The 27,093-nt window shown below is 56.3% G+C and overlaps 11 protein-coding genes across 11 annotated transcripts; 7 read left to right on the forward strand and 4 right to left on the reverse strand.

Annotated features, from left to right (window-relative positions):
• Positions 1–233: 233 nt before the first annotated feature.
• On the forward strand, positions 234–1,622 carry B0H64DRAFT_471729 (uncharacterized protein). The gene has a single exon (XM_062807899.1). The coding sequence runs from the start codon at positions 404–406 to the stop codon at positions 1,499–1,501; it is 1,098 nt and encodes a 365-aa protein (XP_062661958.1). The 5' UTR covers positions 234–403; the 3' UTR covers positions 1,502–1,622.
• Positions 1,623–1,802: 180 nt separating this feature from the next.
• On the forward strand, positions 1,803–2,973 carry B0H64DRAFT_370929 (ankyrin repeat-containing domain protein; the record flags this gene model as incomplete). The annotated part of the gene is made up of 3 exons (XM_062802119.1): positions 1,803–2,137; positions 2,374–2,916; positions 2,964–2,973. 3 exons carry the CDS (start codon positions 1,803–1,805, stop codon positions 2,971–2,973), a joined length of 888 nt encoding a protein of 295 aa, XP_062661959.1.
• Positions 2,974–3,634: 661 nt separating this feature from the next.
• B0H64DRAFT_316985 (uncharacterized protein) lies at positions 3,635–6,113 on the reverse strand (the record flags this gene model as incomplete). The annotated part of the gene is made up of 3 exons (XM_062800315.1): positions 3,635–4,330; positions 4,398–5,288; positions 5,379–6,113. The coding sequence occupies 3 exons, from the start codon at positions 6,111–6,113 to the stop codon at positions 3,635–3,637; spliced, it is 2,322 nt and encodes a 773-aa protein (XP_062661960.1).
• Positions 6,114–6,344: 231 nt separating this feature from the next.
• Positions 6,345–7,938, forward strand: B0H64DRAFT_316362 (uncharacterized protein; the record flags this gene model as incomplete). Its single annotated transcript, XM_062800284.1, has 3 exons — positions 6,345–6,905; positions 6,957–7,151; positions 7,213–7,938. The coding sequence occupies 3 exons, from the start codon at positions 6,345–6,347 to the stop codon at positions 7,936–7,938; spliced, it is 1,482 nt and encodes a 493-aa protein (XP_062661961.1).
• Positions 7,939–8,666: 728 nt separating this feature from the next.
• Positions 8,667–11,400, reverse strand: B0H64DRAFT_385156 (uncharacterized protein). The gene is made up of 6 exons (XM_062803054.1): positions 10,880–11,400; positions 10,555–10,807; positions 9,908–10,484; positions 9,588–9,849; positions 9,213–9,520; positions 8,667–9,158 (listed from the first exon to the last, which is right to left on the reverse strand). Exons 1-6 carry the CDS (start codon positions 10,967–10,969, stop codon positions 8,933–8,935), a joined length of 1,716 nt encoding a protein of 571 aa, XP_062661962.1. The 5' UTR covers positions 10,970–11,400; the 3' UTR covers positions 8,667–8,932.
• Positions 11,401–11,636: 236 nt separating this feature from the next.
• On the forward strand, positions 11,637–12,814 carry B0H64DRAFT_75046 (uncharacterized protein). Its single transcript, XM_062808713.1, has 3 exons — positions 11,637–12,198; positions 12,262–12,357; positions 12,423–12,814. The coding sequence occupies exons 1-3, from the start codon at positions 11,814–11,816 to the stop codon at positions 12,611–12,613; spliced, it is 672 nt and encodes a 223-aa protein (XP_062661963.1). The 5' UTR covers positions 11,637–11,813; the 3' UTR covers positions 12,614–12,814.
• Positions 12,687–14,613, forward strand: B0H64DRAFT_75199 (fasciclin domain protein). Its single transcript, XM_062808715.1, has one exon. It carries the CDS (start codon positions 13,015–13,017, stop codon positions 14,518–14,520), a length of 1,506 nt encoding a protein of 501 aa, XP_062661964.1. The 5' UTR covers positions 12,687–13,014; the 3' UTR covers positions 14,521–14,613.
• A 92-nt stretch (positions 14,614–14,705) lies between these two features.
• On the reverse strand, positions 14,706–16,128 carry B0H64DRAFT_471735 (uncharacterized protein; the record flags this gene model as incomplete). Its single annotated transcript, XM_062807900.1, has 2 exons — positions 14,706–15,791; positions 15,874–16,128. 2 exons carry the CDS (start codon positions 16,126–16,128, stop codon positions 14,706–14,708), a joined length of 1,341 nt encoding a protein of 446 aa, XP_062661965.1.
• A 1,349-nt stretch (positions 16,129–17,477) lies between these two features.
• On the reverse strand, positions 17,478–18,948 carry B0H64DRAFT_438914 (Pal1 cell morphology protein-domain-containing protein; the record flags this gene model as incomplete). The annotated part of the gene is made up of 3 exons (XM_062806386.1): positions 17,478–18,295; positions 18,349–18,814; positions 18,904–18,948. The coding sequence occupies 3 exons, from the start codon at positions 18,946–18,948 to the stop codon at positions 17,478–17,480; spliced, it is 1,329 nt and encodes a 442-aa protein (XP_062661966.1).
• Positions 18,949–20,916: 1,968 nt separating this feature from the next.
• On the forward strand, positions 20,917–21,584 carry B0H64DRAFT_385171 (uncharacterized protein; the record flags this gene model as incomplete). Its single annotated transcript, XM_062803055.1, has 1 exon — positions 20,917–21,584. The coding sequence occupies exon 1, from the start codon at positions 21,308–21,310 to the stop codon at positions 21,581–21,583; it is 276 nt and encodes a 91-aa protein (XP_062661967.1). The 5' UTR covers positions 20,917–21,307.
• A 2,797-nt stretch (positions 21,585–24,381) lies between these two features.
• On the forward strand, positions 24,382–26,020 carry B0H64DRAFT_75652 (kinase-like domain-containing protein). The gene is made up of 2 exons (XM_062808717.1): positions 24,382–24,540; positions 24,720–26,020. The coding sequence occupies exons 1-2, from the start codon at positions 24,529–24,531 to the stop codon at positions 25,788–25,790; spliced, it is 1,083 nt and encodes a 360-aa protein (XP_062661968.1). The 5' UTR covers positions 24,382–24,528; the 3' UTR covers positions 25,791–26,020.
• Positions 26,021–27,093: the final 1,073 nt, after the last annotated feature.

Consider the following 27,093-nt stretch of genomic DNA (forward strand, 5'->3'; position numbering starts at 1 on the left):
ATGCTAAGTTGATTACTGGTTTCCTGGCCTGTTTTGTATTGGCCCTTGGTACTATGTGACTGTTGTGGGGTTGTAGCCGCTGACAGCCATGGCGGCGGGTGGTCGCCATTTGGTCGGCGGCTACCCAAACCGCCCTCTGCGTCTGGCTCAGAAGCCACCCAGGATGCCGGGAGACTCGGCGGCTACTTCAGGTACCAGGTACTCGGGTATCGTGGTGCCTGATCAAGTCGCCCTTTTATAAGGGGTCTCACCCAGCAAGAAACATCCTCAATCTTCAATTTTCGAAACTTCAACCCACACCCGTTACTGAATTCCGTCTGCAACATCGCATCCGTCATTAGTTTTGAATTCGACCGCGCTTGTCATCGACTGAACTTTCTTCTCTCCCATCACATTTGCCATCATGGCCGCTCCACCTGGCCTTCTGGACATTTACGAAGATGCCGGCAGCGCGGTGGTGGTGGCTATGGGCGAAACCGACTTTGTCAGCTTTCAGCAGACATCCATGATCGGCACTCGCAACCTCAATGGCTGCTCCGTCGCCATGATTGTCTCACAACACGGTGCGATTTGCACCCATATTCCACCCCAGCCATGGGTCACCGATGACCCCTACGCCGGCGACGCCAACGCTGAGAGAATGATGGACGGTGTCCAAACGTACTACAACCACTACCAAGCCTTCTTCCCCGTCGCCAGCACGCATGTAGTTTGTGCATTGTACAACGGCTCGGTGGGCTTGGAGGACCAGATGAGGATCATGATTCGCCGCTTTAACGAGATGGGACTAGCGACAGAGGTCCACCACTACGACGTGCCCGTGGATCTGACAGCCACTGGCCAAGGGACGGTCGTGGTCGTCTCAGACCGCGGCCCCTCGCCCCAAGTCTATGTGCAAGACCGACTGGTCGCCGAGTTCTCCGGCGATGCCCACAGTGGACAAGGGTTGATGCCGGGACAGAGCGTCGCCCAAGGGACGGCGACGATGCAGGACCTGAGCAGTGCGCAGGGCACTTCGGCGTACGGAATGACCCAGAACAATGCTACCGACGGGATAGTCCAGGATAATTCTCCCTACGCGACGGGTCAGGGATTTGCGACACCGTCGGCCTCAAGCTGGGCGCCGAGTATGTATGGGACCGTCCAGGGATCCACGACAACGCTGGGGTCAAATTTGACGGCCCAGGGATCTACAACGACGACGGGGACAGCCCAGGAATCCACGACGACGCTGGACTCGAGCTGGGTGCAGAGCATGCACGGGGCGGCCCAGGGGCCCGCGACGACGCCGACAGATAGCTGGGTAAGGGTGGATGTTGAGGTGAAAAAGCACACCTTCAGGAGCGACGAGTTTATTTTCTACATCCAGAATCGCGCAGTGCCGACGGGGCAGGGAAGCTGGAGTGAAGTTAGCTTGCAGGGAGGGGGGACGGTATGGACGTACCGGGGACGCCGCACAGGGACAACCTATTACACGTATCAGAACATTCGAAACCTGTAAGGTGAATACATACCTATGCTGTGGGTGCCTGGTTAGGTAAGGTACCTAGGTCTACCTAGGTAGGTAGTTATAGAGCAGTTGATAGGCATGAGAAGGCTGCACTTGGCGGATGGGGTTTTCCCGCGCATTGGACAGGGGTCTGTGTGCCCCGGGCAAGACCTGAAATTTCGGCATTTAAAGCCAATCCCGCCCCATGCTGCAGAGAAGCGGTTGGAGCGCGTCCCCAACAAACCCCACGTTCTTTCCCGCGATCCAACCAGACAGTCCATAACCTGGATCCATCGTCGGCGCCAGCCTCGTCATGGCCTTCCCGCTTGCGGCTCCTCGTCTCAAAACACCGGACCATGTAATAGAAAAGCTGAAGGTGGCGATTGCCGCCGACGACATGGTTACTTTCGAGGAGCTCCTTGCCGCGCCGCAGACCCACGCCAAAGAGCTGTCTTGCATCATGAAGGAAGCCTTGGCGCGAGACCATGCCGGCGCCGCATCCAAGCTAATACACCACGGCAGGAACGTGGGTTATCTTGACGGTCAGGCCGCCATCGCCGCCCGCGCTAAAAACTGTCTCACCGCGTTCCTGGACTCGGGCTGGAACCTCAACAAGGCGCTCAGCCACGCCACGCCCTCGGTGCTTAGGTACGTGCTAGGCTGGTACTTCGCTGGACCGCTTTGAACCTTTCGGATCATTCCCCTAGGGCATGTTGTCGAATTTCTTTCTCTGATGTGTTCCCAGATGTACCTTGCTGTCCTCGTGAACTGGAAAACTAGAAGACGAATCTACCTGCCTGACCTTGCTAGCTATCTTACCTTGAGACGGGCGGAGAAACGGTTCAACATGCCCTGCTTATATGAAAGAAACTAACCTCCTCCAGCCATGCCGTTGCCGACAGAGAAATGGTCTTCTGGCTCCTCGAACGTGGCGCCGACCTCAACAAGCCCGCCCACATCGACATCACGCCCCTGTCGTTCGCCGTGGAAAAGGCCGCGCCAGACCTCCTCCAAGAGCTGCTGGACCACAGCGGCGACGTAAAAAAAGGCGAAGTGCTGCAGCACGCGCTGGACCGACAGACCGCCGATGTCGTCACCGTCCTCGGCATGCTGCTGGACAGGGGCGCGCCGCTGGACGGCGTCATGTACGAAGACCACGCCGGGTCTTTCCAGCTGAACTTTTTCTTCGAGCGGCACACGCCGCTGTGCAAAGCGGCGGCGATGGGGAATGTCGAGGCGGTGCGGCTGTTGCTGGAGCGGGGTGCGGATCCCGGCGTTCAGAATTCCAAGGGGAAGACGCCGCTCCAGTGTGCCGAGCGGGCGGGACACAAGGAGGTTGTCGAGGTGTTGGCGAAGTGGCCTCGCACGGGTGATGTCGGGAAACACCACCTACCAAAGACGCCGCTGCTGATCGAGCGTCATGAAGTGTGGGTCAAGACTAAAAACCTAGAGCGCAACGGCACTACCGTAATAGTCGGCGATAGCCACTTCGCTGGGTTCGCCCTAGATGACCCGCGTGGTCGCCGGCCCCCCGCAACAAATGGTGCTAGTGGGGATTCTAAACAGACGAGAGAATCATCTGGGGATATATACCGCCCTGTAACAGGGGTCCAAGATGCAGGAATGGTGGGCGATCACGGAGTTGCTAGGAGGGTGGCAGATGGTCCTGGCGGTGGGCCGCCCGCAACAAGTGATGACGGCGTGGCGTCTGAGCATGCAAAGAACGCATTGCCCACGGAAGACCCGGTGAAGAGGAGCCCGGGGTGTTTCCATTGGATGGCCCGATGGAAACGGAAGAGACGGAGTGGCAAGTCGATGGGTACGATGGCATGATGGCGTGACACAGACGGTTAGAGAATCGGCTGCTTGGTTTATGATGGGAAGCTGGGCGACGGAGGGGATTGCGTAAAATACCTTACTTTCGTGGCAATGATTGAATTGAGCGTACCTCGCTTGGCGGGTGCGACCCATGTGTGCAAAACGCGGAAGAGGCCAACAGACAACGGATAATGAACGCTCCATTTCAGACAAGACCATGATATCCGACCCCGAGTTCGGCAGCGCCGCAACCCCCTCACTAGCAAGGTGCCCCCACAGCCCGGCGCGGGAGCAGCGCCGCGTTCAGACCTCCCGAACCCATGTAGTTCATGTTCGCTGGCTATCGCGGTCGTTGTCCCACAGACTCCGCTCTAGAAGATCCTCAAGATTGCAGAGACGAACGCCCTGAAATGAACTCCACCCAGACGGCTTCGCTGACTGAACCCCCAGAGCCGGTCGTGGTCCCGCAGAGAAAGGACGTACGCGATCCATGCCTACCGTTACGCGATTCAAGTCGTCGAACGGGTTTTCTGCCGTAATGCCTGATTCTGGCACTAGGTCTATTTGTTCACCCTCGGGCATCCTCCCTGGCCACCACCTATGAACCGAAAGCGCCGGACTAAATTCGACCACATACTGGTCGCCTTGGGCGTCAACGATTCGGGCGGGAAGGTAGAGTTCCGAGTTGTCGGTAACATGGTAATGGTATCGGAAATCCGGGTACATGACGGGCGCTTCAATAAAGTCGCCGATATGGAAGCAACGATAAGGTCGAACGTCATACTTTTGGATGTTTTTCCGCCATGGTCGCCACAGCCGCCGCGTGCCCTTTCCGAGTCGCGTCAACTGGTCATCGGGGAAGAAAGAGCTGCCGATATCTTTCTCGTCCCCTTCACTATCGTCCTGAGCTTCTGTAATATCGGCCGGGACTTGCTTCGGTGCACTGTCCCAATCGATATACTCGAACTCATCGCCGTCCACTACCGTGACTCTCGAGTCGTACCAAAGTCCGTCGTACTCGATCTGGCCAAATCACAAATTGAATCTCAATAAATGGACTGCACGGTGGTCTGGCAGAAATAATACGTACCTGAACCTTCTCGCCAACTTTCGGTGGGCGGATGAATGTCTTCGACGGCCCCAAAAGCGTACACTCAAATTCCGGTATGGCAGAACTTGAGGGGTTGTCGTCGTCGCGTAGCATCTTGTCAAAGGAATTCTTGAGCGGCCTCGTGGAAAACACAATAGCAGTCGAACCCACACCCGCCGTAATAATGTATCGCCCCCCGTAACATGCCTTGAACTCGGTGATGTGAAGGTCACCGCTCCAGGCATGATCACCTGATTCCAGCTCTTGCCGGATAGACAATGCAGCGCCGAGAGATATACCCCCGACCGGACGAACGCGCTTCGAGAGACTTTTACGCTCGATTTGACCGGTCTGAAGGTAGCGTACGTAAACGTGAACGTCTTGGGCAGTATCGTTGAAGCAAGTGAAGAGGGAGTCGCTGCTTGATTCCATAACCTCTCGTTCGGTAACGATTCCAAGCTCACCAGGTGTTGGAACAGCCACGATTTGAGCAGAGGTCCAGCCGACGTGATCAGATGGGGACTCAATTGCAGCCGGCAAGGAAAGATCCCCGGATGCCCTTTCACATTCGACAAATGTACCGTAGCCTGCGTTTTCGAGGACCAACCTTCTCAGGGTGTCAGACAAGGAGGAGTCGTGAAGGAGATTGAAATAGTCGTGAGGCTTGACGTAACCCTTGTGTAGTGGATCGAGAGCAGACCGAAGAGCCGGGAGCCAGAGAGGCCGGATTGTGGAAAGACGACGTGTGCCGCTTTGATCGATGCAATAGCGGGATCCATGTTCGTGAACGAGGTCGGTGTTTCCAGTTTCGAAAATTCCAGTCGGTATCTTCTTGAGCACAAAAGACGTTTCTACCTCATGGACGAAGCGTGCCCAAGAAACGTATAACGTCTGTGAGAGAGCGATATGTCGGTATGATGCGCCGATATTGAAATTCAAAAAAAGAAAGCTGGGGGGGGGTATAAGTTTGAGCGTCCTTACCTCGTAGCGAAGAGTCGAGGCGTTGAGTTCGTCTTTTTGGAATCGATCCTTCCAAAATGATGCTGCTTCTGGGTTCTGCGCTTGATAGATTTGAACAGCCGACGTGTCCGGAAACAGAGTAGCCTCCCGGAGTTGCCGCCGAAGGTATTCACATTCCATCGTGAGGCTTCCCACCATCCGGTCGATGTTAGCAAAATCCGTGCTGAGGTCCAGATCGGGCAGGTTTTCATCGACAGTTGACTTTTGTACGACAGCGGATTCAACAGTTTCCTTCCCACTCGTCTGTCCCTGTTTCACCCTGATGTCCTGGAGAATGACAGCAAACACTCCGCTGTATATCTGTTGTAGTAGTTCGGCATTGCGTTGAATTTCTGCGAGAAGGTCGGAAATCTTGCCGAGGGACCATAGTCGCTTGACAAATTTCTTGCCACGCGACTCTGTCTTAGTCGCAATTGTCGCTCCAGCAAGGTCGATGTCCAAGGACTTCGCGCATTCTTTACACGAACGTTCGATGCTTTGCAGGACATCCAGGATGTTCGTGAACTGTGACACATGGGTCTTGAAGATGTCCTCGTTCAGGGGGCTCTGAAACACCTCCAACAAAAGTTTAAGGTTGGTGGTCAGCACTTGAAGCTCTTCGGCAGCGTGGTTGAGCGAGTCTAGTCGGTTCTTGATTTCCAATCCCAAATTAATGAGGATGGTCACCGTGGAAACGATATCCACCACCGCTGACATGGTGATTTGTGTGCCAAGGCGGCTTATTGTGCAGCTAGTGGGTTGGTGCCGCGCCGGGAAGCCCCTTGATCTGGGACGGGGTTGACTGACTGACTGAGTCAGGTCATGAAGCAAACGAAAGATTCTGACCCACTCTTCTCTTTCGGCCCGGTTGATTATTCCGGTTGAGAGCGGGGGGCAACCTTGGAACGCACCCCCACTTGCCCATCCCGAGCGAAAAAAAGGCTCGAGATGTCATCCGGCAGTGGCGACGAATTGGCACGCCCACTCTCCCTCGACCCCGACCCCATGGAAAGCTGGCTGAAACTATCTGGAGCGGTAGGCTTGGACGACCTCGAGCTTGCCGACTTCCCGGTTACCGGGCGCGGTGTCAGAGCACTGCGGGGTTTCAAGGAAGGAGAGAAGATCCTCACCATTCCAAGTGGCATTCTCTGGACGGTCGAACATGCATACGCTGATCCCCTTCTTGGACCAGCTCTGCGCTCTGCGCGGCCACGCTTGTCTGTCGAAGACACCTTGGCTACGTACGTTCTCTTTGTCAGATCTCGCGAGTCGGGATACGATGGCCTGCGAAACCATGTGGCGTCGTTACCTACGAGCTACTCCTCAAGCATCTTCTTTGCGGAGGACGAGTTGGAGGTTTGCGCCGGAACTTCGCTGTACACCATCACGAAGCAGCTGGATCGATCGATCAAAGAGGATTACAGGGCATTAGTCGTGCGAGTGCTTGCACGGCATCGAGATCTTTTTCCACTCGACAAATTCACCATCGAAGATGTAGGTGTTATACACGTGTGATAGATGTTGCAACCCAACCGCTAAACGCTTCTTCCTTTCTTTTAGTACAAGTGGGCTCTCTGCACCGTGTGGAGTCGTGCGATGGATTTTGTTCTGCCCGATGGAAATCCGATTCGACTCTTGGCGCCCTTCGCGGATATGTTGAACCACTCGTCCGAGGTCAAGCCGTGTCATGTCTACGATCCCTCGTCTGGGAATCTCTCTGTCATTGCGGGGAAAGATTACGAAGCCGGAGATCAGGTATGTACCTTCTTCTCTGATGGTAGTTACCAAGTTGTTTACGTTAGGACGATTCTCCCAGACTTTTATCTATTATGGACCCGTTCCGAATAGTCGCCTTTTACGTCTCTATGGCTTCGTCGTGCCTGGTAATCCTAACGACAGCTATGATCTCGTTCTTGCAACGCACCCTTCTGCGCCATTTTTCGAGCAAAAGCATAAGCTCTGGGTATCGGCTGGACTCGATTCGACCTGTACCATCCCCCTCACTCTCACCGATCCGCTACCTAAAAGTGTCCTTCGATATCTCCGTATTCAGCGATTGGACGAATCAGATCTCGCTGCCATAGCGCTTCGGCAAATCGATGCTACGGATGGGAAAATCAGCGATTCGAACGAGGTGGAAATCCTGCGGTTTTTGGTAGAATCGTTCCGTCATCTTCTAGACAGTTTCGGAACGCAGCTGGAAAAGCTAGAAGAACAACTCGCGGAGGGTGTCTATTCTCCGGGAGGGAACGCATGGGCTGCGGCGCACGTTAGCTTGGGCGAACAGCGGGTGTTGAGATTGGCGAGAAAGAGAGCGGAGGATTTGCTATCGGCGGCGGAGAGCGGAAGTGGCAACGTGAGGGGTTCGCCGTCAGCACTGGCGCGATGCGCGAATTGCGAAAAGGCTCCTGCGCAGTTGATGTTGTGCGGGAGGTGCAAAGCCGTTGCATATTGCGGGCGGACGTGCCAGGTCGCTCATTTCAAAGAGCACAAGGCAATCTGTCGAGCTACCGCTTCTCAGAGTGGTTCGAAGACGAAATAAGACAAGACAACAGGGATTTTGTCGACGGCGGGCAAGGAGGCCTCGTCGCTTGCGGAATAAGTGCCAGAGTAGCAGGACTCGGTGGCAGCCAGGCAGGACTGGTCAACCGCCATACCCTCGGGTAGGCTTCCTGTCCAGGAATCGAGGGGCTGTTCAGGATAGCCACGAAGGTCCTGAACTTGGGTTCGAAGCTTCGTTATTCGCCGAAAGGAGCCGTAACTTTGCGTCCTTCTGATCTGTCATATGTCGCGTGGTGGGCGGTACACTTGGAAAGCTGACAGCCGTTGAGAGCAAGAGGGTATACTCGATGAATGATTTCCCGTCTGTGAAAGAAGTCTATTTCGATAATTAACCATTATTACCAGGTACCTAGTTTGCTCATTTCAAGCTTATGAGTGCCTTGCTAATACCGACAGCATTCAAGGTATCATAGCATCTATACAGGAACAGGGTGTAAGTACGTTGTTTGATAATACGGCTATAACTAGCCAGCCGGCTAGGCCGCCTTAGGTGGTGGATATTGAGTTACCCTAGGGGGAGAGGGAGTGATGTTGCGGAATAATCAACAGCTCTATGTTTTACCCTAAAGTTGCCCTCAGCAATTTCCATGTTCGTGCGTCACACTGAGCCGCTCCTGAGCTAGGGTGAGCTATGGGTGGGCCTCGGCTCTCTAGCTCTACCAGAGAGCCTTCCTTTAGGTATAGTTACGAATGGTAACAAACTAAGTGGCAACTATCGCGCGTCTGTGGCAATGGTTACAAATCCATGGTTCTGGAAATTGCCAGAACCTTTCATTTGCCAGACATTGAGAAACATGTTCCCCAAGGGCGGCAGCGTCAAAACTACATGCATATCTCTCGCATAAGTTACACAGAGAGGATATTTAAGCTCGAGTTTGCTAGCTATGAGGAACAGGTTAATATATGATTGCCCTATGCAACCGCCTCCCTTCACATACGTTACCTTACTCATGCAGCTACAACCACAAGTGCCTTTAGTCCACATCCTCCGCCACTACATCCCTCTTGGCCTGCCACTCGACGTACCGCTCCATTCCCGTGTGAGGAGAAGCAAGAAGAGCCCGGAACTCTTTCCTCTTCTCGAGCGTTACCGGTCCAGTGCTCAGACGCATCGGCCAGGGCTTGACAATCGTGTTGTGCTCCTTCATTTCCAGGCTTGTTTCTGCAGCCAGCTGGCCAAGATCAAACTCGTCAAGGTACCTATTTCGGGTCGGTCAATTGTTCTCAGAAGCATCCACACAAAGGTACACGAACAGGTTAAAGAAGCGTTCAAAGTCCCACACCAGGTCCCGACCTGCCATTAAGGTGAAGATATACATCCCCACCTCAGCGGGTGACATGGCCAAAGGCGGAGGCAGGTACATCTTGAGACGGTCCATGTCTTGTTCAGCCAGGGCCTTGTTTTCCTCAGCGCCTGACAGAACATATGCCTCCTTCGCTGCATTCATGAAAGCCATGATCAATGTTGCGTGGGGATTCTCGGTGGGAGATTGGAGGAGGGGACCGAGAGACGCCGCTGTGTCTTGGAGGCCGAGGTAATAGCGGTCAGCAATATTCGAAGACTAGTTGAGAAAATACCCATGTCAGTGGACTCTTCCCAGAAAGTAGAGAATTGGGGATAGACCATACATCAATCCGGGCGAATTTCATGCCGCCAACATAAGGGGCAATTTCTCTAGCATCGGCCTTGGTCAGAAGGATAGAAACAGGCGTATTGTGCAGCTTCCCGTAGAAACGGATGAAGAGATCGGTAAGGTGGTAGTAGAGCATGCCGTAAATGTCATTGACTGCCAGCCCGGTGTAGCCAGCTTGTATCTGCTTGTGGCACCATCCAGCCATTGGGTCCGCGTTGTCCATCATGGGCCACTCTTCAGGCGTCTGGAAGAACGTCCTGCGAATTTGTCAGAAATGTTGCCCATATAAGGGACAAAGAAAGGAAGGGGACATACGGATTCGGAATCTGGAATTCGGGCCTCGCGGCTCCAAGCGGAAGTAGAAGGCCATCCTCACGAAACTGCATAATGCTAACGCGATGAGCGGGTTCCTGTTTCAGGAGGTGGCGATGGACGTAGTCGATGCGCTCAGGAGCGCTTACGACAGTACTCCGGGCTTTCTGAGCAGTTTCTTTTGTTGTGCCAGCAGGGACGTCAAAAAAAGACAGCAAGTTATGCCAATCGCCCTTGGTTAGGACAAGGCGGATGCTGGAAACCCCAAACTTCCAGGTCTTTCCAAGGACGGCGTTGGCAGACCTATCCACAATCTTGGCGCAGACGTCTTGAATAAGAGGCTTGATCTTGTTTTGCATCGCGTCGAAGCATGCTTTCGTTAGAAATGCCGAGTAAAAAACATGAATGGCATGCTCGGCAGCAAGAGTTGCATCGTCGAGAGTGAAAAAAAAGAGTAACATAATGACATTGCGGGCTGTGACGGTAAAGTCATGGTCGTTGATGTGAAGATTAACAATGCCCATATACTCCGCTGTGATGCTTGCCAGGGATGTGATGACACTGCGGAGGTCTCCAGATGCTTCCGTCTGTCAGTACCTAGGCGGTGAGGAAAGGGGGGGGGGGGGGGGGAGGGCGAACTTGGCCCTTACCTGCGAACAAGAGGTTCAAAGGGCCTAAGAAAGTTTCGCCCTCATGATTGGCGAGCCCGACAATGTCAATCGCAGGAAGGTTCCCCCAGAGATATTTGGGAGTTCCAAACTTGGAGTCGACGCCAGGTCCGACAAACGAAGGCTGGCGCCCCTGTACGACCCACACGGGTTTCCAAGAGTCCTTCATCAGCGCAGACTTGCAATTGAGTCTGTGCGCCGGCCAGTGGGCCTTTTGGCATGTTGAAGAGCAATACTGAGCTAGGTCAGGACTCAGGACTCAGGAGGCTTGGTGCGTTATGGTAAGCTCGAATCATCGGGGACATACCAAGACCAAACGACAGTTTTTGCAGACCAGCGAGCCGCGGGCCTCGCAGTTACGACGCCGGCTGCTGTCGAGATTTGCACAATATGTCATTGTGGGGGGATGATGGTCGAGGGAGGCGATAAAAAGCCTGTGGGAAGAAAGATGCCTGCTCTGGTCCGGTTCACTACTTGTCAAGTTGTCCTCGTGATCGCGAACAGACGAAACCAGCACCTTTCCGTCTCCAATCTCGCAGGCCTCCTCACTGGACCATAGGGGTGTATGTCCAACTGCCTGCTATCTCCCGTCTCAAGTCGTATAACGTTGCAGAGTCAGACCTTGAATGTTGTTGGGGTGACAAGAGATAAAGATAAATCAAATAGCTTGTCGATTTGCTAGCAGGAGGGAATTAGCTAGACCGATTTCTTTTCGCGAGACTTTGCGAGCCCAAGACGTTGTGGAATGCAAACCCCGCGTTTTTGAGGTGTTGGTCACGGTAGGCCTCTGTACATCCGCGGACCTGTAAGATTGCGTCAACATGATCTGCCACTAGGTACCAGAGGCAACTCATCTGTCCCGTTCGGGGCGGGAACGACCTCATCATTTCACGGTTTTACTTAGTTCCTCACTGGCCTTCCGCTCAGCTTTTTACTCTTACGTTCCCTGACACCACTTCTCACTCATACACCGGTGTGATTCTAATACCCTTGTGACTCCTTTAATGCAGAGATCATGTGTAAGAGGCAACAGCCTTGGCAGGGATGATTAACTGGCTGAGGTGGCGCCATCCGCGGCGCAGAAGATACACAAGCAGCAAAGCGGACCCCAACAGCAATCCAACGTGTGAGCGGTAGAGGCAATAAAATGCCACTGCATTTCCGGCGCGTCGGGTTGCCTTGTCGGTGACTTGGTTTCTTATTGTCCAAAACGCACGACACCGAGCCGGCCGACGATCAGGATGGTTCAGTTCACGAGCTCTTTCCTAGCTGTGGTGTTATTGAGTCTTTCGACTTTCTCCGCCGCAGCACGGCACTCAACCGAAAAGACATACAAACCCTCGTCCTGGGGCATCTTTAGGGACTGTCAGGAATACACTGGCAATGACCTCGACCCAGCCCCGACCATCACCGACGAGGATGGCTTCCTCCGATACCTCGTCAAGAGGGACATTCCGCAGTCCAACTGCAATTACCCGACAGCGGAGTACGAGATCCGAAACGGTCGAATGATCTTTTTAGGGTACAGATATCCTAGCAGGGGCGCCAGATGCAAGTTTCGGACGCTGCCGAAGTACCGGTACTGCCTCTGGTCCAGCTGGGTTGATGACGATATGGTCACAACCGGTGAGCACAAACGCTAGGATGAATGTGTACATCACACGGATGTTAGCTAATGGCTCCCTCAAGGCGGCCGTCGCTGTTCTCCTCATGTCACGGTGCCGAATCCCTATTCCGTCTCGATCTGCAACTGCTGGGTTGAAATCGACCACCGCGGAGCTGGAAGTAGGTGTCTTACATCCAAGATCCATAGACGGGAAACTTTTGTTCACTAATACTCTCTTGCTCAGCCCGCACATGCGATGCCATCGCGGAAGAGGTCGGAGCGACCGCAGAGCAAATCAAGGAATGGAACCCGTGGGTTGGGGAAGATTGCGACAGTGGACTGTATGCCAACATGGGCAGTTGGGACCCAAGGGCTGTTTGTGCAGGTGTCAAGGGATTTAAACCGGCTCGACCGGTTGTAGGAGACGATCTCTGAATAGGTGAAGGCAATGACGTACTCTCGCTGAACGATTGCTACACCGGGGCCCCGGTCCCGTATTGGTCGTACCAGCAGCTTCCCAAAGCCGTGCTGGAGAAGTCTGGAATCGCGGGGTCGACGACCAATCAGTTGTCTCGTCGGGCCATGATGACGCCGACGGCGGGTCGGATCAAGTCCGCGCGTCACTGATCAATGCCTGCTTTCTGCTCCCAGAGTTCCCGAGATACGATTCGAGTGGTGCCGCCGCCATAAAGGCTCCCCAGCTGTCTATTTTATAGTAGTGCCTCCTAGTATGGTCTCGGAACCGTGCCCAAATAAGAGAGACGCATTGTTGACTTTGTTACACCATTCAGATCTGCCACGCGTGTAAGTGCATACGGGACTGCCGAGGAGCAACGATGAAGCAATTCGTACTCCTCTTCGCGGCTACTGCCGCCGCCCTGGTCACACCCAGCGTGGTCAGGAAGCAACAGACACCTCTAGCCACAAATCAGGACAAGACTGCAGAGCAAAATGCGGTTCAGGCCTGGTGGGATGCGCTCCCCAACGCGGGAAACCTCATGTCCCCGATCGAGGACCGCATCACAAAGAGCATCCAGCACAGCAGCCTTGATAGCTTCCTCTCCCTGATCGACTCTGAAGAGCAGGAGGAAGACCACCCCCACCCCCGCCCCTGGCCCCCTCATGGCGGCCACGGCCGTCACGGCCACCGCGGCGATCCCGACAAGACCATCTACGAGCTGATCAAGGAGAACAAGCACACAACCAAGTTCGCCGAGCTGGTCGACAAGTACGACGAGATCAAGCAGCTGCTCGAGGACACCAAGCACAACCACACCCTCTTCGTCCCGACCGACCGCGCCTTCGAACACGTCCCCCACCACGGCCACGGCCACTGCGGCGGGGACGATGATGACGACAAAAACAACAACAACGACGGCGACCACAAGAAACCCTGCAAGGAATTCATCCTCGCGCTCCTCAAATACCACATCACGCCAGGACTCTACCCCCTCCACCGCATCCACACAAGCCACACCCTCCCCACTGAACTGCACCCCCCGGCCCTCGACACCTCCACCAGCAGCAGCAGCAACAACCACCCCCAACGAATCCGCACCTCCACCACCCCCCTAATCCCCCTCACCCACCTCAACTTCCACGCCCGCCTCATCACCGGCGACTTCGCCGCCAAAAACGGCCTCATCCACGCCCTCGACGCCATCCTCCTCCCACCCCCCAGCCAAACAACCATCATCCGCCTGCTGCCCGCACCATTCAGCACGCTGGCGCTGGCGCTGCAGACGACGGGGCTGGATAAGGAATTGAGCACGGGCGGGGAGGGGGCGCTGCCGCGGAGTGGCGGGGGCACGTTCTTCGCGCCGACGAATCGTGCTTGGGAGAGGTTGGGGCCGAGGGTGAATGCTTTTCTGTTTTCGGAGAGGGGGAGGCCGTTTTTGAGGGCGTTGGTGAGGTATCATGTGGTGGTTAATGAGACGGTTTATTCGGATGGGTATTATCGTGGTGGGGGTGGCGGTGACGGGAAGGGGGAGGGGGAGGGGGAGGGTGAAGGTGAAGGTGAGGGGGTGGGAGGGGGGTATTGGCATGTGGATTTGCCGAGTTTGTTGCATGGGAAGCCGGTTAGTGTGGATATCAAGACGTGGAAGGGGTTTGTGTCGATTGTGGTGAACGGGTTTGTGCAGGTGGTGGTGAGGGATGGGGTCGCGGATGATGGTGTGCTGCAGGTTGTCGGACGGGTGCTGATCCCGCCGCATAGGCATCATGATGGGCATGGTGGTGAGGAGGCGGAGAATATGAGCGTCGAGGAGCTGAAGGATCGGCTGGAGCCGTACTTGGAGGAGGCGGAGGAGTCTGGTGGACGGGAGAACATGGGCGATTTGTAGGTTGCTGGTGGGCAGTTGTTCGGGGTAGGTAACCCATATGTGTTGACCTCGGAGGACTTGGATATCTCCTATCTGCACACTCGTTTAGCAAGTCATGTAAAATACTGGCCTTGAATACACGGAGGACATCATCTTACCAAACCGACCATGGAAACTCACCTTCACCACTTTAAACTGAAACCCCATCACGAGAAAGGTGCATCCACAACCTTGCCCTCCCCATCAATATCCACCGCCCCCCACCTCTGCTCCCTGTTCCTCCTCTCCCACCAATCCCATTCACCGCCGGCATCCCTTTGATACACCCCAAGCTCATCCAGCAACACCTCCACCAACCACACATATGACGCCTCTAGCCCTGCCGCTCCGGGATTTGCCGCCAGAGCGACTCTGTCGGCCCTCGTTCTCGGAACGCGGGTGCACAGGAGATGTAGATCCAGCATCTGGGAAAACACCAGCCCAAACGAGGGCTTGCTCTTCCTGGTTGTGGCAAAGGCAGAGCCATGGCCCCGTTGTGGCGCGGTGGGAGGGTTGAAGATGGAGCGGAGGGTCGAGTCGAGCTGTTTGGGTGGGCGGTCGCTGTCTGGTGGCGGCGCGGTGGTGGCGTTGTTGTTGTTGGGGTGGTGTGGGGAGGTGGTGGAGTTGAGGAGCATGATTAGCGGCCCGCCGTGCGAAGGGGAGCGGGTGAGGGCGTGGAGGTGGGTGGCTAGGAGCTGTGTTGTGTTGTGAGCGGTTTCTTTGTCGCGGCCGGTGAAGAGCGTGTTGAGGAGGGTTGAGGTGTGGGTTATGAGGATCATGTCGGGGAGGGTTGAAAGGGTGGTCTGCTCTGCGGTGGTCGTTTTATCGGGCGGACTGGTTGGTGGTGGTGGTGATTCCGGGGACGAGAGCCCACCCTCATCCTCGCTGTCCAGAACTTCCGTCCTCTGCGGCTCTTGATGGTTGACGGATTCCGGCAAGACATCGCCCGGTTTGTTGACCACCTCGGTCTGTTGAACAGGTTCCTGCGGCCTGTTGTCCGCTTTAGCAACCGCCTCCTCCAACTCCCTCAACACCTCCCACAACCCCTCGATATCAAACACCCGCGCAATCGAGATCCTCCCCAGACACCCCTTCACCCCATCCTGCAGCCGCTGCATCCCCTCTCGCGCTAACCTCCCAACAAGCGCCGCCCTCAACTTGGGCAACAACCCCGCCACCGGCAGCGTCGTCACAACCATCACCCGCGCAGCCGGCACGGCCACCAACAAGCCCGCCACCGTCTGCAGACCGATCTAACCCCACACCATGATCAGTAACCCAACCAACCCCTAAAACAGAAGAAAAGAAGAAATAAAAAATAAAAATAAAACGTACCGCCAACCCAACACCCTCCTCCTCAGCGCTCACCCCCACCACCGACCCCCTCTCTAGCCCGCCCAGCAGGACATGCTCGTCGAGCTCGTGGCAGCCGGTCTGTAGGCGGCCTCTGGCGGCGAGGCTTTCCTTTCGTGCGATCGCCTCGTCGAGGAGGAGGGAGGCGGGCTGTGGCAGCGGTATGGGGAGTGGTGGTGTTTTTGTTTCTGGTGGTGGTGGTGCTGTGTCGGTGGGGCCGGGTTTGGGGTCGTTCATGGTGGTTAGTGGTGGTGGTGGTGGTGGTGATAATGGGAAGTGGAGGTTGTTGCATGGGTTGGGGTTGGGGTTGGTCGAACGATCAATGGTGGGCAACTCCCTCCGTTCATCCAACGAAGAATTAGTTATCGCTGTCCACCGCTGGCTAATTCGGCTTGTTTTAACGGTTCGGCCATTGTTGTGTTTGCGGCGAGATCGACTTTCGCTGACTTATTTTTACGAATCGGTTGGGTCGATACCTGAGGCAATCCGTCACTGCGTTGTTGAAGTTGCGGTTAGATTCCTGGAGATGGCCTTCACATGCATATCTGGCAGCTTTTCTCTCCACCCACAAACATCAAAGTGAGAACCCTGCCACGGGGTATTTGGAAACCTCATCATCATGTTCTTTTGTTGTTTCTTCTAGCCCATGAAACACAACGTCAGCGGAGCATCGTCATGCACAAAACCCACCTCCTCACCCCAATCCCTTTCCCAGGATCGACACATTCACTCGTCGTTTCATGCCCCTGAGCAAACCCAGGATGGCGGTGGGCCCAACCCGAGCGATCAGCACCCGCCCTCTCCCGCCCGAGCCCCTGAACTACCTACACAAGTGTAGTTATGTAAAATCACCAAACAGAAGGGAAGAGTAGAAATCATGATGTCAATCATTACAACAATACTCGATTCAACCTGCCAATGAAAGCGACGCCGCCGGCTTGCTCACAACGGGGTCAAAACAACCCCCAGGACACAGAACAGGCTGCGCAAGCAAGACAAACTCGCCATGCCCCCCCAAGACCCTCCTCCCCCCCCAAAACAACCCCATGTCGTGAAAACCGCGAGGAAAAAGAAAAGGGGCTATGCTATGTACATGGAACCGGTCCCAGGACAAACCAAGCCCCCCTAACCGCTGTGGCCTGCATCGCGCCCTCCCCCCCAATTGCCAGCCAGCCAGAGCCGACCCGTAATATTATATGGCCAGACACTCACTCCCCTACCATTCTTTGCTCTCCGATTTCGCGCGTCCCCCCATTGACCGAGCAAACCGAAGAAGGGAACGAAAGCCAACCGTGTAAACCATGCTCTTCAAAGACGCAGAGCGTCCCGATATCGCATGGGTCCGTAGAAAAACCTGTATCGTGAGGTGTGAGAGATCACAGGCCGAAGACCTCCCGTGCCGGGTAGTCCGCGCCTGCCGAGGGTAGTTTTTTTGTTTTTGCGTAGAGAGAACCAAAAGACACACAACCAGGGGACAGTTCGGTGTCGAAGAAGCGAGACGGTGGGGGCTGTCGCTATGCCCGGGGCGGTATCAGATTGTAACCCCAGCCAGTCACCAGCTTTGCTCGAATTGCCCTGCGGCTCTTCTAAACCGCGGTTCCAGGGGTGGGGATGGGCTCCGCTTCACCTGCGGCAGGAGCCGGGCGCTGGCGTCTTCCCTTCAGACTCTTCATGCGACCCAGGATCCCGCTCGCCTTAGGCTGGGCGTCATCACCCCCCGTAGCGTCCGTCGTCGACCTGCGCTCAAGGCTGGGCCCGCTGCCGGGGCTCGCAGGCGAAGGCCGGCTTCCATTGCTATCAATCTTCTGCACGGTAAACTCGTCCTCGCCCTTGCCGGACCCGTACTCGTTGAAGAAGGGGTTGCGCTCCGACAGCGAAGCAGAGGCCGGTCCGCCCTGCGAGGGCGACCGCCGGGAACCGTAGCCAAACTCGGGATTGCCACCTCGGCCAGAGGGCTGGTACTCACGACCGCCACGGTTCATGTTACGAATTCGGTGAGCGAGCGATTTCTTGCGCTGGAGACCGTCGCTTCCGAACTCGGCTTTCTGCTCCTCCTCGCGCTTCTGAATGGCAGTCCGTGCGGCCGGTGTCCCCTCCAAGAAGGTCGACGTGCCGAGGCCAAGCGATTCGTCGCCGTGCAGGATGCTGCCGCGGCTGAGGGGATCGAAGACTGGCGTGTCCTTGTGCGAGGCCTTATCCTTGCTGCCCCGAGACCACTCCATGAATGCCTCGTCGTCTTGTTGCCCCATGAACATGGCGTGGTCCGGCCGGGCGTTCAAAGGTCCAGAACCACCAATCGTGTTGTTCAGCGAATCCTTCGGGAAGGCTTGCATCGGTGCACGCCGACTGCCCTGCCTGTTTCGGTGCGGGTGGAGGGCGTCGAAGGGTCCGTCGTGATGGAAAACTGGAATGGAGGTTAGCAAATTGACTTAGACTAAACGGGCCAGCACCGCCTACCTCCGGACCCAGTTACATCCAGCTGGTCGATAATATCGACCCTGCGGCTGGGCTTAGCATTCTTCTTCTCCCTGTTGTCACGATGACGGCGCTCGCGCTCTCGCTCGCGTCGCCTCTGGTCGCGCTGCTTTCGCTCCTCCTCGGTCATGATCTTATCATTGTCGAGGATTGACGAATCCGAGTTCCGACGAGGCCGCCTCTCCTGGCGGCGTTGCGGGGAGCGCGAGGGATCCGGCTGGCCGCCACGGCCACCGTTTTCTTGCATTCTCCGGGCGCGAAGCGCCTCTTCCTGTGATCGGGTCGGGCGATGGTTCGGTGGCGGGCCCCTCCGGCTGCCTGGCGGCGGCGGCGCACCACTGCGGTAAGGGGGCGGTGGGCCGCGACGGTCGGGCGGCGGCGACGGCTTTGCGGCATCCGGCCGCGGCGGCGCAGGCTTGTCGGATGTATCCACGAGCGTCAACGAACCCTGCGCGAACCATGGTCAGACTACGTTTCGAGTGCGGCCGTTTGCAAGCCACCGGCGGGCGGCCGGGCCCAATAACTGCAACGACGTACAAAAATCTCTTCGGCCGTGAGGGACGGCCTCTTTTCCAGCGACATGCTTTCCGACTCAGATCGGATGTTGGAGAGGCTGGACCTGCTTGTGATGGCGGGGTCGAGAAATGGGTTGCGAGAGAGCGGGCGCGGGGGCGGGTCGTCGAACGGAGAAGCCGGGCCTTGCGAGGTCGTGGGCGAGACGGCGCGATTGCGAAATGGGTTGTTTGAAGGAAGGTTCAATGACAACCCGGCGGATCGCTGGTCTAAATGGGCGAAACCCCAAACAAGTCAGCGATCAAGTCAACAGGGGACGGGACAGAACAGGTTCGGCCGTCGGCACCATGCATGCGAATGACGATGGTGACAGGAACATGAAACGGTAATCTCCTTAACATGACACAACAGGCTCAATCGCAGAGCGAACCGATGGACATGCCCAGGCGCCAACGCGGCCCCTTGGGCTTGTAAAAACTGGGAAGCGGGATGCGACCGACCAGGCACTGCTGCGTGGATCTCCCCCTTCGATGCTTGCGTTGGCCGCCACTGAGGGAGCGCAACAGGGTTCGATGTCTGCATCCGGAGTCGCCAAGGGGGTAAATGAACGAATGAACGTATGCGCTGTGCTCACCTTGCTGCGAACCTGCCATGATGGGCGAACGATGGCGAATCCGATGATGGATGTTTGTCGATTCCGGTGTTGGGTTGGCGCGAGCCGCCGTTTGCGTGTCAACTCGAGTTGACGCTGCCCTGTGCGACCGTGTCAAAATGTCTTGGATTGAATTCCCTGGACCGGGGCCGGCGGCATACCAGTGGGGATAAGGAGTGTTTCTTCAGACAGCGGGTCGTTCCCGTCGTGGGTCCGTCTCAAAACGCGACTTTCCTTCCTTCGCAGCCAGCGGAGAAAATGGGGGGGTCGCGAGGGGATGCGACTAGCGAAGTGCCGTCAATATGTAGTCGAGGCACGGTAGCGATCAAATTCTCGGTGTAGCTACGCGGGGTCGAGATCGGACGAACGGCCGCGCGTCTCAACCGAGCTTGGGTTTGGGTTTCGGTAACTAAGAGCGAGGTCGCCTTGGTTTTTGGCCTGTGCTGCTGGCAGACGAACTGTCAGCGTTGAGACCTCAACCTCGATCCCGAAGCGCTGTCCGTCAAATGGGCTGTGGGGTAGTGTTTTGCGATAGGTCAAGCGGGATTGAAAACGATCTCGCTCAGGCCCGTCTGTGGGTGTTGTTTCGGGGGAGAACTACCTAGTTGAGCGACTCCCAACACGTTGGGATTTTAGGGGGTTTGGGGGACGGATGGCTCCTCTGGAGAGGGAGCGTGGGATCGGCGTCAAGTGTTGCGGTTTCCACCGAGGCGACAGCGCTAAATGGGTTGGCGAGGGGGGAGCACGGGAGTTCGTTTGCGCGTGTGCAACAAGCTGGAATCCAATACCCTGCGGCTGGCAACTTTCACCCGCTGGAGACAGGAGGACCCTGTGCTCTCGGGGTTGTGCTTGTGGATCGGTGGAGTTTCAGAAGGTTGCCGCTGAGAGGTGCAGCGGTGTGCATACGTGACGGGGAGTGCCCAGCTTTGGTGAGGGGCGTAGCCGATGGCAAGATGTTTTTCAGAAAAACAAATCTCGTCGTCGGGGCGAGGCGTGTTTTCAGCTACCTGATGGGGAGAGAGGTGAAGAGAGAGCACCCGACTTGGTGGTCACCAGGGCATGGAAGTTAATAAGATGGACATCTCGGCAACCCAGGGGCCAGCAAACATCCCCATGCTCTTTCTGTGTTCAGCGGACCAGATTCTTGCGCTATTCCCGTTTTGGACCACCTCCACGCTGGGCGGTGGTCGCCAAGCCTGGCGAGCCTGGGCGCTCTTTTGATTGCCCCTGGCGGGATATCCTGCAGGGACCAACATTGTGAACTGCCGCCCAGCCTCAACAACCTTTGCCATGCTTGCTCCGAGCTGCCTTCGAAGTAATTACACACCCAGGCCGAGGACAGTGGCCTCACGAAATGGGTTACAGGTTGCGTTCAAGAGGGGCCATGGTTCGAAGCCTGTGCTTTCCGTCGTGGAGAGGTGAATGGAAGTTCAACCATGGAGAGATTGATCGCTGAGGCGCAGACGGCACACTCTCGAGTTCCTTGCGAGCTTGCCTCCTTACTCTGGGTCGATGAAGATCCCACCCTGGTGGACGCTACCTTTGGTCGCATCGCGCAACCACACGCAGGTCCTCGGCATCAAGACCACCGGCGATTTACGCCCGGCCCATATCCCGAATCCCCACCCCGGAGCTGGGGGAAAGCCTCCGGAAGCGCGCCACAACTCGACAGCCAAGACCCAGGTGAGATGTGAGATTGTAGTGGGAGTTTACACCTGGCTATGGAGACAGCGAACCTACCTAGGTGGTTAAGTATTTCTAGGGTGGATCCATACAATGCCCGACCTTACTATCCATGTTGTTTTTTTGCCTCTGGCTCCTACGCTGTTGACGGAACCTCGGATCCTGATGGGAAGGGATTCAGGGTCTGTTGCTCCACCTTGTCCGATAGCCACCAACCGCGACTGCTTGCCCCGCAAACGGGAAGCGAGTGCACCCCCAGGCCTGGTCTGTCATGCCTTCCATGAGGCTGCAGAAAGCCACCTGTATGTGCTCGACATCTTCCTTCCGTTCTCGCTGCTGTGCGCCGTTGCTGGGTTTTATTACTTCTAGTGGTGAGGGAAGGATACGGAAAGTCGAGAGATCCTGGACCATGGTGGAACCAGGCACACCAGGGGACTTGCGGAAAGGGGTCCATTGGTCAGGTACGTTCTGCCCCGCCTTCCGATTGCGTGTTGGTGGGGTAGTGAACCCCTGGAAGCCGAGATGGGATTTGTGTTTTGCCTCGTTAGGTACCTACCTAGGTAGGGAGGTCAATTATCGAGAGGGCAAGGACAACTACCGGCAACTCAAACTAAATCCCACCTCGTACCGATGCTTAGTTGACCAAAAAGGAGTGTTATCAACTTGTTTCTTTTTTACTTCTTCGGCAGTTTCCGAGTATAGCCCCGAGAGTGGTTGACGGTTTGATCAATACGCAGGGAGTTTCGCAGCGACGGAAAGCGATTGACCTAACCCTAGACCGCCAGACAGGAAAGGAAGAGACGGCGGCCACGCAACTTGCGGGACGAGTCCTGTGAGTTTGGGGCGGCCTGTGCAATTGACAACCTGGGGGTAAGCAGAGGAACCGAGGGGCTATGGACCAAGATATGCCCAGCCATGTTCTGTTACTGCGCGTCAGCATGTCCTACCAAGCGGGTTACACGATCATGGACAACGGCAACATGACAGCGGCGGTTGGATCGAAGATCGGACATTCCTTGGCCGATGACCCGGAAGAACGTACGCCAAGCGAAGAGGGTTGACATTTCGGTCAGTCGGACTACGGTTACCGATCCAGTATATGACCTCAATGAATATTTGGCCACAGTTACATATCCGAGGTCGATCCCCACCCCAGAAGCCCGGTCGGCGGCCACACCGATGGGCGCAAGACGCGCCCGACTAACTGGCCGGATCAAAGCCCGAGACGGTGGTCCGCGGCCTACCTCGGTAGCCCAATGATGTGATGGACTCAGCGGGGGCGACGCCTGTGGCACACGAGCTCGTCTTGGTCCGGATCCCTCGGACCTCGACGCAATGTATGCGTATGCTACCAAGTATGGCAACATGACAAGTAAAAGCAAGGGGTTTAGTCCAGCGTCACGGGCATCGAAGAGGCCAGATGTATTCCGGTCACCATCTTCGTGCTGCCCGTCGACCTAACAATGGGAACCCATGAGAATTGGGTGTTGTTGACCGAGGAACAAATCAGGTGGCCGATTGGATTCGGTCATTGCGTGCGGTGGTTTCGTGTGCGAGGCAAAGGTCGCCTTGGGTTAATCATACCCGGGAGGTCTTGGCTCGTGGAAACAAAATCGGAAGGTGATCGAGGTCAAAGGGCGCGAAGCTGAGATCGGTAAATATATGGGTTTCTGCAGGTCAAGCTGCGGTGAACGTCAGGAGACCGCAAGATGCCGAGTCAGCTGGATGGATGGATGCAGTCGGGTGTGGGCCGCGGCCTATTGGTGGTTTCGAACGGAGGCGTTGCGCCCTTTTGAAGCGGTGGCGCGGTAACAACGACGGATCAAGGATCTAGAATTCCGGTTTTGGCGCCTACCTCACGCCCTTTCATGCCACCTTGGCCCCCTTTTGGCCCCTTTTTGCCCGTCTTGATTCAGTGTGTCCTCGCATGATGATTTTTCCTTCCGGATTATGCGACTGGCAGAATGACGCCCGTGCGGCGTACGTTCCCGACCGAGGTATTGAGTCCAGCCACCGTATTACACAGTGCGTACTCTTGGCGGCCCGTCTCGACTCCTCACCACCTAGCCCGACCGGGCCGTGACGCTGCATGAATAGTTAAGCGCCGCCCTGCTGGACCGGCAGCTTCTCACGCCCAAAGTGGTTGACAGACCGACAGGTCCAGCCTGTCGGGTCGATTGCTAAGATTGTTTCCCGCCCGGGCGACCAACTAAACTCCCTGAATCCCGTTGACGGTGTGTGAAGTTGGTGCGAGTATTTTTATTAGCGCCCTCCTTTTGCTTCTCTCGCAGTGGGAAAGACTGGCTCATCAAAACAGGGCGGTTTTGGCCTCTACTTGCCGACAGGAGTCAACGGGAGGTTGCTTCCTGTGAGCGACCGACTGAGTGAGCGGGCGATGCCCGCTTCCGGTTGCGTGTCTGCCAAGAGCGACACGCCTTTGTGAACAAGCGGCGCCCAAGCAACCTGCCTCGTGACAACCCTCAGAGACCGCCAGAATGTGTGCGTCTGCAGATTCCGATCTTGTTCTAGTGGCGTGTACACACCGTAACTAATTGTTTGCAAGGCCGGCCACATTGCAAAACCGGCCTGCAGGTAGATGGTGCGCTGGCACGGCTAGGTTGTTCGGATGGAGAGGCTGAAGTGGAAGCAGCTCCAGTGGCCAACACCACCTTGGTTGGGCACCCAGGGTTTGATTGACGCCTGTCTGCCATTTCGCACTGTACATGCGGCGCTCGGTTGGCACAAGCGCACTGTGGAGTAAGGCTAGGCGCCTGCCAGCCCCTGCACGGGCACTCCCTCACAGCCCTCAAAGTCAGTTTCTATGCGGGCTCCCCTCGATCACCAATTTCCCTTCTCCCTTCTCCCATTCTCCGTCCTCACTGATTATTTGGGCAGCCTTCCGCGTTCTGCCTCGCATCACACCGGCACAGCTGCATTTTCCAGGTAAGAACATGATTAACCCATCTTTTTAAATCACTCAAACCTCTTTTGGAACTATCGTCGAGGTTTGCATCCCCCATTAAAGGGCGCAAGCCCGAGGACCGAGCGGAGCCCTTGGCAGAGGCGACGAGCCTGAAGTCATCGCTACTCGCCTCTCGCCGCCGTCAGCTGAGGCAGGCCACACACTTGACGGTCGTTTTGCATTTAACCAAACCGGGTTGAATTATCCCCCGCTTGCTGGTTTCACTTCGTCCAGCGACCTCAATAAAGCTGACTCGTTCTCTCTCTTGCAGCTTCGCACCATTCTTACGCAAATTAGCGACCCAACCCAGCCAACGATTAAAGGAAGTCGCCCAGAGGCAGAGCAGAACAAGATGACGACGATGGTACGAACCCCGAATAACGAGTGATTTGGCTGGCCTTTGCACTACGTTGGTTTCAGCTGCCGCTCGCTCCTCTTGGCCCCCACCCCGCGATGGGGGCCTCGAAAGGCGGTGTGGCAGCCGACCTCGTGAATTTTTGTGACGGCCATCTGGTTTGGGATCGCTTTGCTAACAGAAGACAGGATCTCCGCGTCGGGAACAAGTACCGGATCGGTCGTAAGATCGGTTCGGGCTCCTTCGGAGACATTTACCTGGGCACTAACATCATCTCGGGGGAGGAGATCGCCATCAAGCTCGAGAGTGTGAAGGCAAAGCACCCGCAGCTTGAATATGAGGCTCGTGTCTACAAGTCGCTCGCCGGCGGTGTTGGCATCCCGTTCGTCCGCTGGTTCGGCACCGAGTGTGACTACAATGCCATGGTTCTGGACCTTCTTGGACCCAGCTTGGAGGACCTGTTCAACTTCTGCAACCGCAAGTTCTCATTGAAGACGGTCCTGCTGCTCGCCGACCAGTTGATTTCTCGCATCGAGTACATCCACGCCAAGTCGTTCATCCACCGCGATATCAAGCCTGACAACTTCCTCATGGGCATCGGCAAGCGGGGTAACCAAGTGAACGTTATCGACTTTGGTCTGGCCAAGAAGTACCGCGACCCGAAGACGCACTTCCACATCCCGTACAGAGAGAACAAGAACCTGACGGGTACGGCCCGCTATGCCTCGATCAATACCCATCTCGGTGTCGAGCAGTCTCGCCGTGACGACATGGAGTCGCTCGGTTACGTGATGCTCTATTTCTGCCGCGGCTCGCTCCCGTGGCAGGGCCTTAAGGCTGCCACCAAGAAGCAGAAGTACGACCGCATCATGGAGAAGAAGATGACGACCCCCACCGACGTCCTTTGCCGTGGGTTCCCCAACGAGTTCGCCATTTACCTCAACTACACCCGGTCCCTCCGCTTTGACGACAAGCCCGACTACAGCTACCTCCGCAAGATCTTCCGCGACCTGTTCGTTCGTGAAGGCTTCCAGTACGATTACGTTTTCGACTGGACCGTCTACAAGTACCAGAAGAACGCCCAGGCCATCCAGCAGGCCGCCGGCAACACTGCCAACCAGGCTGCGCAGGGCGACCCCAAGGACGCCCAGGCCGCCGCCCGCAAGGATGCTCAGGCGCTGCCTCGCGGCACTCGGAAGCAGATCACCGGCGAGGCCCCGGATACCAACCGTGCCGTCGGCGGAAGCGACAGGATGTGAGTGACTTACCAAGCCTAGCCCAAAGCATTCCTAGTAAGGAATCATATTTCCTTCGTGTTTGGTGTGCGCTCATCAACGCTGGCCGGAGGGACAATGCTGACATGACATGCTGACGATCAGTTTGCGATAATAGGCTGCGCTCAGCTGCGAAAGCTCAGGGCGCTGGCTCGGGATATGCGTCCAACAAGTACCGGCCCATGGACTGAAGCACTGAACAAAAATCGGATTGTCGCCTCTTACCCCCGGGCTCTATGAATTTGTTTCTCGTCGACTGGCTGGGCGGGCCCTTTCGCGGGCCTCGTCATGAGCATCTGGGTCCTTCGCGGAAGCAGCTGTGCTCTGCCGGACCAGATCAGCATCGATAACGGATACACGCCCTCAGCACCAGCATATCGGGACTGCTTTTTCTCCCCCATTTTTCCTTCGACATCTCATCAGTTCATGACCTCTATTTTCTCGGATGACCTTTTGGTCCGGCGCCCCGTCGGGTGGTAATTGGCTTCACGGCCAGCCGCTTGACTCGCTGTCCGGACCGGGATCTACCGAACGGCACGCCCGGCACTCTGATATTCTTGGGGTGTCGCTTGGGGGGGGGAGGGCAGCCGTTGTTTGTGGCAGCGTTTTAAGCGCCGCAAGATTGAGAGCAATGGTCAGCGATGAGACGGGACTTTGATTCGACGGCGACCGTTCAAAGCGGCCGCTTCTCGGGTCCCTTGTCGTAGGAACTCGGCCAATCGCATAATTTCACAGCACACACCGCTCATACCCTCCTGCGTTTGTTTTCTTTTTGGTCTTGCATTTTTCCTTGCACTCTGCATTTATCGCATCGGGACACGCTTGTGGGGAGGTAACAGGGGACGAAGCAATATTCCTGGTTTGGGCATGGCGGAGACAATGATCGGTTCGACTCTCAGACATGGTCGCGAAAATAGACCTCGGCCTTAACGCTGAGGTTTCGAAACGTTGGCTGGAGAATCGGCTGACGAAAGCACACTGGGAGCTTTGGTCATGGGTGATGCTGCACGTGCATGGGTTGAGACGGCGGGTTGATGGAGTTGGCTCATCGGCAAGGACGTTCGGGAGCGGAGCAGGTTTACCCGTTGGGAATCTCGACCTCCTCTCCCGGCCACTTGGTGGCCTCTTTAAAACCCCATTTACCGGCGATCGACGACAACAACCCTCGCTCCTCTCAAGGCGACCATGGTATCACGCGGGGAGGCCGACTGCTGACGGCAGTTGTGTCTGGTTCCGGGTACCAGGCATCAGCCCGCACTGTTGACCATTTTGAGGTGCCACCAGTAAC

Source organism: Chaetomium fimeti, assembly GCF_033439085.1.
Source record: "Chaetomium fimeti strain CBS 168.71 chromosome Unknown B0H64scaffold_2, whole genome shotgun sequence".
Lineage (NCBI taxonomy): Eukaryota > Fungi > Ascomycota > Sordariomycetes > Sordariales > Chaetomiaceae > Chaetomium > Chaetomium fimeti.